Source organism: Myotis brandtii, unplaced genomic scaffold, assembly GCF_000412655.1.
Source record: "Myotis brandtii unplaced genomic scaffold, ASM41265v1 scaffold251, whole genome shotgun sequence".
NCBI classification, from domain to species: domain Eukaryota; kingdom Metazoa; phylum Chordata; class Mammalia; order Chiroptera; family Vespertilionidae; genus Myotis; species Myotis brandtii.
Genome location: NW_005359516.1, coordinates 2,864,400 through 2,875,971, shown reverse-complemented (window position 1 = coordinate 2,875,971; position 11,572 = coordinate 2,864,400). Strand labels below are relative to the sequence as shown.

Sequence of the window (11,572 nt, the reverse complement as noted above, 5' to 3'; positions counted from 1 at the left end):
CCTGTTTGCTTCAGTGCATGGCTGCCAGCCGCCATCTTGGCTGACAGTTAATTTGCATAAGGATATGCTGATTAGCCAATGGGAAGGGTAGCGGTCGTACGCTAATTACCATGTTTCTCTTTTATTAGTGTAGATTGTGAGATTATCCAGAGTTCTTATTTCTACTTTATATCCCATCTTTTTCCAAATATATTCACAGAATATTTATCTTATACAAACATAAGGTTGTTGAAACAGAAATAATAAATAAAAAAACTAAAAAACAAAGGTTAATTCTCTAGAGGAATTCAGATTTTAAGCATTTTGGTAATGGAGGAAATACTTTATAAATCATTCTACTTCTTTTGTATATTCAGTTTTTAACTGTTGGATGTTCTTCATTTTTTAAAGATTTTTCTCATCTATATACTTATTGAATTTAAAATAGAGTCTCACCGAAGGGATTGAGCTAGAATAGTGGTTTTCTTGCTCTCAGAAGTATGTAATTAATTATATTGGCCCTAATGAAGGACTCTATCCACAGATACTGAACATCTGCTCATTCTACAGAGCTATTAAAGTGAGGACTAGATTTAATCAATGAATTCTTATTTTTATCTGCACCAAAAAACATTTTTTAACAAGTTTTAAAACATTTATTTTTTTAACTAGTAACAAGTTTTTCTGTTCTTTTAAACACACAATTCTTTTTCAATTATTAGTTGCTTATTTCCTGTGAGATTTCATGATTTATGTATATTTCTAGGCCTCAAGAAATCAATAAAGAAGAACTAGAGGGAAACAGCATGAGGTGTGGTAGAAAGCTTGCCAAAGATGGTGAAGTAAGTATCGGTTGTGACTCTTAATAATTTTGAGACAACTTGCTCTACTTTCAGTGCAAAATTCATTTTTTAGTTACAATCATACACCAGAAGAGCTTTTTTGATACAGTCTCTATAGCACGATCTCCTGGACAAGAAGTTACATGCTCAGTGGTGATTGATTATTTGGCCTTGTATCAGTGTTGAACTTTTTGGGTCCAGAAATAGATATGAGAAGAGGATCCCTGAGCAATAACAGAAATTAAGATAAATAAGCAAATATATGGGAGCTGTTACATAGTCGAAAAAGTAATTCTATTTTATAATTACCATCAAAGACATTCAAGCCATTTAATTGCTAGAATGAAGAATTACATTTTTCTTTACCACCCAATATAAATGTATAAAAGTGAAACAAAAGTGTTATGAATCAATACTACTGCTGTGTCCAAAGATCCTATTTGCTATTTTATTTTTTGTTTTGTTAATCCTTACCTGAGGATATTTTCCCCATTGATTTTTAGAGAGAGAGGAAGGGAAAGGGGAGAGAAAGAGATGTCCATGTGAGAGACACACATCTATTGGTTGCCTTTCTCACACACCCTGACCCAGGGACAGGGATGGAGCCTACAACTGATGTACATACCCTTGACCAGAATCGAATCCTCAACCCTTCAGTCAGCTAGGGCTCTATTTAATTTTTTTAAAAAGTGGATTGTCACTCATTAAATTTATTTTATAATCCACTAAAGGGACATGAACTACATTTTTAAAAACTCCACCCCCTTCAAAATCTCCATTTCAAGCATATCATTTTTAGACTTTATCTCCTATTATCTTTCTAGCACTCTCCCCTCTAGCACCTGACTCCAACAGCTTTTTTTTTTTAACTCCATCGATTTTTAGAGAGATTGGAAGGGAGGGAGTGGTGGGGGGAGAGAGTGAAACATACATCTATGTGAGAGAGGCACATTGATTGGTTGCCTCCCGCATGCACCCCGACAGGGGCTGGAAATTGAACCTGCAACCCAGGTACATGCCATTGACCGGGAATCAAACCCGGGACTCTTGAGTGTGCAGGCCAGTGCTCTACTACTGAGCACACAGGCCAGGGCCCTTGGCTTGTATGCATAATATCCCTCTGTCAAACTCACCTGGCAAAACCCAATTCTTATTAAATACCAACTTTCCATAAACTCCATGCCTGCTCCCAAACAGATAAATGTGACTAAAGAAAGACACCATACCCCACCCAGCAGGGGTTTGTAACTACATTTCAAGCAGGTCTTGAGTGTTGCATGGTGATCCTTCTAAAGTTCCCTGAGTGAATGTATCCTCCCACTCTGATAACTCTACCTTCTCAAAGGGGCAGTGCTGCTACCCTCATTCTTATTGATGGCCTTGCTTCTTTCTTCATTTGGAAAATAAGAGTAAGAGAATTTGTACGTCCTCCTACCAATAATCCTACCACACTAGCTGCACCTGTAGCTATGTGCTGCACTTTTCCTCTTACTAGAATAGATCAGGGGTGGGCAAACTTTTTGACTCGAGGGCCACAATGGGTTCTTAAACTGGACCGGAGGGCCAGAACAAAAGCATGGATGGAGTGTTTGTGTGAACTAATATAAATTCAAAGTAAACATCATTACATAAAAGGGTACGGTCTTTTTGTTTTTTAGTTTTATTCATTTCAAACGGGCCAGATCCGGCCCACGGGCCGTAGTTTGCCCACGGCTGGAATAGATGAACCATTTGCTTCTATCCTAGTCCATCCCCTCCTGGACTCCATCTCTTCTCACCTGTTCAAAAGTTTTGTTCCTGCAGTTATCACCTCCCTCTCCTGCATCATCAGTTTTTCTCTTCTACTGGGTCAGTCCCATTTAGCATATAACATGCTGCAGCATTACCCATCTTAAAACATCCTGACCCCACATTCCCCTCTAACTACCACTTTGTTTCTCTGCAGCCCTTGGAAGCAAAACTCTTTGAAAAAAGTTGATTGTGTTTGTTGTCTATAATTCCTGTTTTCTAATGTTCTTTTGAATCCACTCCAATTCATTTACTTCCGTAAACTCCAGTGAAGAGCTATTGTGACATTGCTACCAGGGATTTCCACATTGCTAAGTCAAGTAGTTTAGTTTTTAGTTTCAGAAAGCTCTTGGCAATGTGACACATCTGTTTACTTCTTCTTGGGGATATTCATTTGACTTCCAGGACTGCATACTTTGCTGGTTTTCTTCCTACTTCATTGGCTGCTCATTCTCCGTCTTTGCTAGATTCTTTTTTTTTTTAAATATATTTTATTGATTTTTTTACAGAGAGGAAGGGAGAGGGATAGAGAGAAACATTGATGAGAGAGAAGCATCGATCAGCTGCCTCCTGCACACCCCCTACATGGGGATGTGCCCGCAACCAAGGTACATGCCCTTGACTGGAATCGAACCCGGGACCCTTGAGTCCGCAGGCCGATGCTCTATCCACTACGCCAAACCAGTTAGGGCTTTGCTAGATTCTTTTCCTCTTTCTCAACAAGTGTTGGTGTGACTAACAACTCAGTACTTGGACTTCTTCCCTACCTATGCTCACCCCTAAGTGATCTCACCTTGTCCCATGACTTTACTCTGATGACTTCTAACTCCAGATTCATATAGCTACTTGCTTGACATCTTTCTTAGAATCCTAGTAGCATCTCAAATATCCCAAGAGTCCCAAACTGAATTCTTTGACTTCATCCCCAAGCTCCCTCCTTCCCAAATAGCCTCCAACCCGTAACTGGCTCCTCTGTTCATATTGCATAAGCTCCAAACTTTGGATTCTTCCTTCTTTCATACTGCACCTGTTATCCATCAGAAATTCCTCTAGGCTCTACCTTCAAAATATATTCTTCACATGTTTACTACTATCACCCAAGTCCAAGCCACCATTATCTCTTGCCTGGGCTGTATGGTAGCCTCATAACTGCTCTCCTTGTGTTTTACTCTTGTTCTTCTACATTCTATATTCCATACAACAGTGAAAGTCATCTTTTTAAAGTCCAAGTTAGATCATGTCACTTCCTTCCATAAGCTTTTCCATTAGCTCCATACCACACTTAGAAGAAATCCAAACTCTTCCTTATCATGATCTGCTAGGCCCTACATTTTCTGGCCCCTGGCTGACTCTCTGAACTCATCTCCAGCTTTTGTCCCCCTCAGTTATTGCCCTAGCCACATCGCCATTCTTACCATTCCTCAGGTAAGCCAAGCATGTTTTTCCCTACAGAGCTCTGTACTTACTGTTCTCTTTGACACTCTTTCCCCAGATAGCTATCCAGTCCATTTCTTAGTTGACTCAGGACTCCACTTACCTAACATCTCCTTAGAGAGACTTTCCTTGACAACCTGTCTGAACCAGCAGGCTCCCCAACTGCAAGCCCCCCTCCTCTACCTTGTTCTCTTTCCTGACTTTCTATTCTGTTCCCTTTTCTTCCATTCCACTTCAGTCCATATGCATTATTAATCTACTGCCACAAAAACATATAAACATATTAAAATATACATCCTATTAGGGCAAAACTTATTTACTGCTATTTCTTCAATGCCTAGAGCACATAGTATGTGCTCAATAGATATTGGTGAACTATTAAATTAGTGTTGTAATTCCCAGTGTCAACTAAACACTTGAAGACCCTAACTTTACTTCACTGTACCACACCATCTTAATAGTCCCTCATTATTAAACTGTAGAATAAACAAACTTGTGAACCTAATATGGTATTTAAAATTATTCAGTTGTGTATCTGTTGGTTACTTATGGTACTTTAGAGTACTTTTAAAGCAAGGTAGATTTTAATGGGCTCTTACTACCTCCATTTAGACTCCTAGACCCTTAATATATACCTACTTAGAGTTGCAGTGAAAAGCCACATTATGTTTGATAGCATTACATCATGGAGATATATAAAACAGATCATGAAGAGGTGATATTAGGGAAGTACTTTAAGGAACATTGATCATAAAGGCTGCTTTGGGGCTTTGATATATACTCTGTATGGTACACCTTTATATACATTCACAGATATAAGGAAAGCCTTAAGGGAAAGGCACTGACAAAAAGTATGGACCCATGAGAGAAATATTTGGAATGAGTTAGAGAGAAAAAACAAACACATTTTGAACTTCGATTTGCTAGTATGACAAACTGAAGTAAATCTTTCTCTTTTGTGTTTCTTAGTACTGCTGGCGGTGGACAGGTTTTAACTTCGGCTTTGACCTGCTTGTAACTTACACCAATCGATTCATCATTTTCAAACGCAATACACTGAATCAGCCCTGTAGTGGATCTGTCAGTTTACAACCTCGAAGGAGCGTAGCGTTTAGGTAGGTTGAGATCTCCCCACCCTATTTCAACTCCCAAAGAAATACAAAAAATGAAATAAAACCTTGGTAATTTACACCAACAGTAGTAGAACTTTGATAAGATCCAAATATATGAATGTGTAAGGAAATGATAAGGCTCCATTCCTATAATATGTTAATAATCTAAGTCATAAGATCTGGATCTAGTATGTCATGGAGAAAGATAGGCTGTAATACGAATGATAAAGGATTAATACTGAGCTTGATGCTGAAGCTGTTACTTGCTGCTATTCCTAGCAAGTAAAAGGTCCAAACTGGAAATACAGCAAGGTATTTTTCCACGAAAACATGCTTGGTATTATCCTTCACTTTCTATAAGATTTAATATGTCCAACTTTGCCTGATAGTTGAGCTGGCAATATTTTTCTGAAGAGGATGCTGACAAATTAGAAAATAGCTTAATGAACATTTTTTTAAGTCACTTATTTATACTTACCTTAAACTATACACAAAAATTAACTCAAAATGGAGCAAAGACCTAAACATATAAGCTAAAACTATAAAATAACTCCTGAAAGAAAATACTGGGGAAAAGCTTAGCATTGGAGCTGGCAGTAATTTCTACAATATAACACCAGAACATAGGCAGCAAAGGAGAAAGAGAAATTGGACTTCAGCAAAATTAAAAATCGTGCATAAAGAGCATTATCAACAGAGTGAACAGGCAACTCACAGAATGAGAGAAAATATTTGATAACCATATATTTAATAAGGAATTAATATCCAGAATATACAGAAATCTCCTAAAACTCTACACAAAACAAACTACCAGATTCAAAAATGAGCAAAGAACTTAAATAAGCATTTCTCCATAGAAGATATAAAGGTGGCTACAAGGCCCATGAAAAGATGCTCCACACCATTAATCATCAAGGAAATGCAAATCAAAACCACAATGAGATACCACCTCACACCCATTAGAATGGCTATTGCCAAAAACAAAACAGTATTGGTGAGGACATAGAGAAGTTGGACCCTTGTACATTGCTGGTGGGAATGTAAAATGATACATCTTTTGTGGAAAATGCTGTGGCATTTCCACAAAAATTAAACAATTACCATAAGATCCAGCAATTCTTATTCTGTGTATATACCCCCAAAAAATTGAAAGCAGGGACGTGAACAGATATTTGTACATTCATTTTATAATAGCACTAGAGGCCCCCGGCCCCACCCCCTGGTCGAATTCCTGGTCGAGGGGACAATTTGCATACTATGCTTTTATTATATAGGATTATTCACAATAGCTAAAAGGTAGAAGCAACCCGGTTTCCATTGAGAGATGAACAGATAAACAAAATGTGGCATGGAATATTACAATGGAATATCACTCAACCTTAAGATGGAAGGATATCCTGACATGCTACAACATGAACCTCGAAGACATTATGCTAAGTGAAATAAAGCAGTCACAAAAGAGCAAATACTGTATTTATTCCACTCCCACAAGACATCTGGAGTAGACAAGATCATAGAGACAGAAAGTAGGATAGTGGCTGTCTGGAGCTGGGGTTACGGGAAATGGGGAATTTGTGCTTACTGAGTACAGAGTTTCAATGGGGCAAATGAAAAAGTTCGGGAGACAGATGGTGGTGTGAGTGCAGAACAATGTGAATGTATTTATTGCCAAGAACTGTACACTTAAAAATGATTAAATGGTAAATTTTATGTATATACTACCACCATAAAAAAGGCACTTATTTTTTCAGATATGTGTAATAGCACAAGCTTGTAAATCTAAATGGAATCATTTATAGTTTGAAAAGACTTTTTAAAGTTTTTTTTTTATCAAATAAAGACTTTTAGAGAATATGGAAGACAAAAATAAATATGAAAGTGAAGGGGGGCTTATTTAAATTAATCTGTGGTTTTAAATAATTGTATATGTATTTTTTTATTTGTGGTGTTTGTTTTTTTAAATCCTAGATTACGTTTGGCCTCTTTCGATAGTAGTGGAAAACTAATATGTAGTAGAACAACTGGCTATCAAATACTTACACTTGAAAAGGATCAGGTATGTTTGATTACTTTTTTATTTCATTATAGTATTTGTCTTTTGAATCCTTTTAATTAGAATTTAAATTCTTTGTATTGATTTCAGAGAGAAAGGGAGAGAGAGATAGAAACCTCAATGATGAGAGAGAATCATCAATCGGCTGCCTCCTGCACGCCCCTTACTCAGGATTGAGCCTGCAACCCAGGCATGTGGCCTGTCCGGAATTGAACCGTGACCTCTTGATTAATAGGTCAACACTCAACCATTGAGCCACACCAGCCAGACAGAATGAAAATTCTTAAGTAGAAATAACATGTGATTTAAAGGTTGGTTTGACAGTGTTTTTGAAGGTAAAGATGTAAGTATCATGTTCACTTCTATATAATTTACCCCATTCTAGAATACAACTAAGATAAAAAAAAGAAAACACAATTTGATTTTGAGGAGCAGGGAAAAGCTTTAATAGGGAAATAATTATTTATCCTCAAAGAGTTATGAATCTTAATTGCTTCATTCATTGTCTTCATAAGTGCATTTATTTATGCAATAGCAAATACTTTGAAGACAATCCAGTTTGTCTCTATATAGTTCTTGAATATTGAGAGAACATTATCCTCTAGCACAGCGGTTCTCAACCTGTGGGTCGCGACCCCTTTGGCGGTCGAACAACCCTTTCACAGGGGTCGCCTAAGACCATCCTGCATATCAGATATTTACATTACGATTCATAACAGTAGCAACATTACAGTTATGAAGTAGCAACAAAAATAATTTTATGGTTGGGTCACAACATGAGAAACTGTATTTAAAGGGCTAGAAGGTTGAGAACCACTGCTCTAGCACAATAGGTTTCTAAAATAACAGACATCTATAATGTTCCCAGATTCTCTAAAGCCATTTGTTTCTTCATTTTTCACATTCATGTTGAAGTTTCAAAATGTCATGATGAGAAAGTAAACCATTTTAGGAAAGTAAAATGAAAGCAGTTAAAATATTGCTGAAATTTATTTCTATTAAAACTAACCACCATTCCAAAGGATGTGCTGTTTTATTAAAGGGTTCAGAGCCTATAGTTCATATAAATTATTAGCAATTTTCCTCAAACTAAAGAGCCTCTCATGGAACATCAAAGTTCAGCATTTCAGGGAACCCTGGAAGTGATAGTTCTAGCCTCACATACTCTGCCCAGCCTTTTTACAGAGGGTCCTTCAATCATTGCAGGAGCTCTGGCAACAGAGCTGACTCTCATGTGGTGGATAGTATTTGAGTAGGTAAGAAAGTTCAAATCTGCCTCTATTGGAATTCTCTATCAATGTGCCCCCTGGAACTGCATGAAAAATGACTATCTTTACCTTCTAACTGGAACTTCATAAAAAAATATTGGCTCAAAGCAGCCAGAGACTTAAAAAGCACTAGGCCAAGGTGATAATTGTATTCCAAGTGTTCCTTTATTTGTTCATTCAGCAAACATTTGTATTTCTGCCACATGCTAGTTTCTATGCTGGAAGTGGAGAAAGTAGAGAGGAGCTTACGTTATACTAGAGGCCTAGTGCATGAAATTCATGAACTGGGGGCAGGGGGGCGGTCCCTCAGCCCAGCCTGTGCCTTCTTGCAGTCCGGGACCCTTCACTCCTTACCACCCACCTGCTCACTGCTCCTTAGTGCTGCCACAGAGGTGGGAGACACTCCTGCCACCACCGCTGCGCTCGCCAGCCGTGAGCCTGGTTTCTGGCTGAGCAGCGCTCCCCCTGTAGGAGCGCACTTACCACCAGGGGGCAGTTTCTGCATTGAGCGTCTGCCCCATGGTGGTAAGTGCGCATCATAGCGACCAGTGGTTCTGGTTGTTCCCTCGTAACAGTCGCTTAGGCTTTTATTTATTCATTTTTTAATATTTTTATTAATTCAGAGAGGAAGGGAGAGGGAGAGAGAGAGATGGAAACATCAATGATGAGAGAGAATCATTGATTGGCTGCCTCCTGCACACCCCACACTGCAGATTGAGCCCACAACCAGGCATATGCCCTTGACCGGAATTGAACCCAGGACCCTTCAGTCTGCATGCCGATGCTTTATCCACTGAGCCAAACCAGCTAGGGCTTAGCCTTTTATTGTATAGATAGATAGCTTAGTTTAAGTAGCATGGTAGAGATGAGCACAGAGTAATGTGTAACATTGAGGGAGAAGTCTCTAACCCTTACTATGGGGTTGGAGGCAGGTGTATATATTGGGGGAGTTTGGAGAAGGGAAGACAGGTCAGGGAAAACCACCTCTCCTGGAAAAGTTGACAAGTGAATGGATACCTGAACCAAACTTCAAATGATGAATAAGATGGAGGCAAGGGAGCACATGGGTCATTCAAGGATATGAAAGAGGTTTTGAAGAGTTCAGTAGACTAAAGCCAGGGCTGTAGATGGAGTTTGGACTTTTCTCTGAGATCTCTAGAGAATTATGGAAGGATTTTATTTGGGGAGTTTTATATGTGTTTCACATAGGTTGTAGATGTTTGCTATGGAAAAATTAGAAAATATAAATAAGTGAAAAGAAAATCATACTTACCCTACTTAGAGATGACACCAAAATTAAATTTTACTGTTTTATTTGCAACCTGCTTTTTCCCCACTTTGTTGTGCATAGCTTTTCTTATCAATAAATACAGGGTGTCCAAAAATATGTATACACACCTTGAATCATTATTAATTCCAATGTGTTAAATCTGAAAAAAAAAAAAGATCAATTGAGTTATCAGCTGTTAAAGTATGTAAACATTTTCTTGGGACACCCTGTATTTAGCCACACATTTTTTTAAAATATATTTTATTGATTTTTTACAGAGAGGAAGGGAGAGGGATAGAGTTAGAAACATCGATGAGAGAGAAACATCGACCCTCTGCCTCCTGCATGCCTCCCACTGGGGACGTGCCCGCAACCAAGGTATATGCCCTTGACCGGAATCGAACCTGCGACCCTTGAGTCCATAGGCCGACGCTCTATCCACTGAGCCAAACCAGTTTTGGCATAGCCACACATTTTTATTTCTGTATAATATTAGTTATTTTGTATATACCATAATTTAAATAATTCTTCCCTTTTGGGGGGGGGCTCACTATTATAAAAAATGTACATATATCTTTGTACATTTTTATCATTTTTTTAAATGATAAATTCCAAGAGGTAGAATTCTTGTCAGATAGTATATACATTTCCTTATAGCCAAATTGCCCTCCAGGAATACTATCCAAATTACATTCCCTCCAGCAGGAGAGTATAACCAAGATTAGTGTATTATCATTCTTTCTAATCTTTTCCCAATATAAAAAGTGGAAACAAATTGTATTTAATTTTCATTTCCTTGGTTACTGGTATAGTTGGGGTTTTTGTTTGCTTCTTGGTCATATTATTTTGTGTAAATTGACAGTTTATATTCTTTATTTTTTAATTTTTATTAAGGTGTTTCTTTTCTTGTTAATTTTTAACAGCTTTTATTAAGAATAATAATGGCATTCTCTCTCCAGAGAGCACACTTGTGCCATTCTCTCTTCCTTCTCCTCCCCCTCCTAGGCTCTCCTGTTGCTTCTTCTATGCCCTTCCTTATTTCACTGCCCTAAGTATGTTTTTCTGCAGTCAATGAATTCTTGCTTGCTTTTCTTTTAAAAAAAAAAAAAAAAAAAAAGTAATACAATTTGTGATATGCTATAGTTTTCCCATTGTGTCATTTGTTTCTCAAACTTCATGAAGTATGCCCTGACTGGTTTGGCTCAGTGGATAGAGCGTTGGCCTGTGTACTGAAGAGTCCCGGGTTCGATTCCAGTCAAGGGCATGTACCTTGGTTGCGGGCACATCCCCAGTGGGGGGGTGTGCAGGAGGCAGCTGGTCGATGTTTCTAACTCTCTATCCCTCTCCCTTCCTCTCTGTAAAAAATCAATAAAATATATTTTAATAAATAAATAAATAAAAGGATTGCAAAGAGGTTTAGCATTTTTAAAAAAACTTCATGAAGTAATCTATCAATCTAATCACTTCATGATTTCTTCTTTTGGTGTGGTACTTAGTCTTAATAATTAGGATTATATAAATAGTTGTCTCTACTTCTTTTCTATTCCTTTTATTTTTTTACATTTGAGTATTTTGTGATATATCTGAAATGTATCAGATTTACCAATGTATTTGAAATGCCATTTTTATCATATACTAAATCCTTATGTACTTGGTTACATTTCTAAACTTTCTGTTATGTTTTGTTGATTTCTTTGTTGTAGAGACAACAATACATTGTTTTAACTAGACTAACTTTAAAATTAATACCTAGTAATACAAACTACCTTCATTCTTCTCTTTTCAAAAATCTCTGGATTCTTTATGAATGATTATTCTATATCAGA

At 37.6% G+C, this 11,572-nt stretch overlaps 1 protein-coding gene across 1 annotated transcript in view; it reads left to right on the top strand.

Annotated features, from left to right (window-relative positions):
- GMCL1 (germ cell-less, spermatogenesis associated 1) overlaps window positions 1-11,572 on the top strand; it is a 48,134-nt gene that overhangs the window by 32,669 nt on the left and 3,893 nt on the right. The window contains exons 11-13 of the mRNA XM_014540925.1: window positions 746-821; window positions 5,013-5,158; window positions 7,124-7,211. Of these exons, the coding sequence (XP_014396411.1) occupies window positions 746-821; window positions 5,013-5,158; window positions 7,124-7,211 (310 nt within the window). The remainder of the gene's footprint in view (window positions 1-745; window positions 822-5,012; window positions 5,159-7,123; window positions 7,212-11,572) is intronic.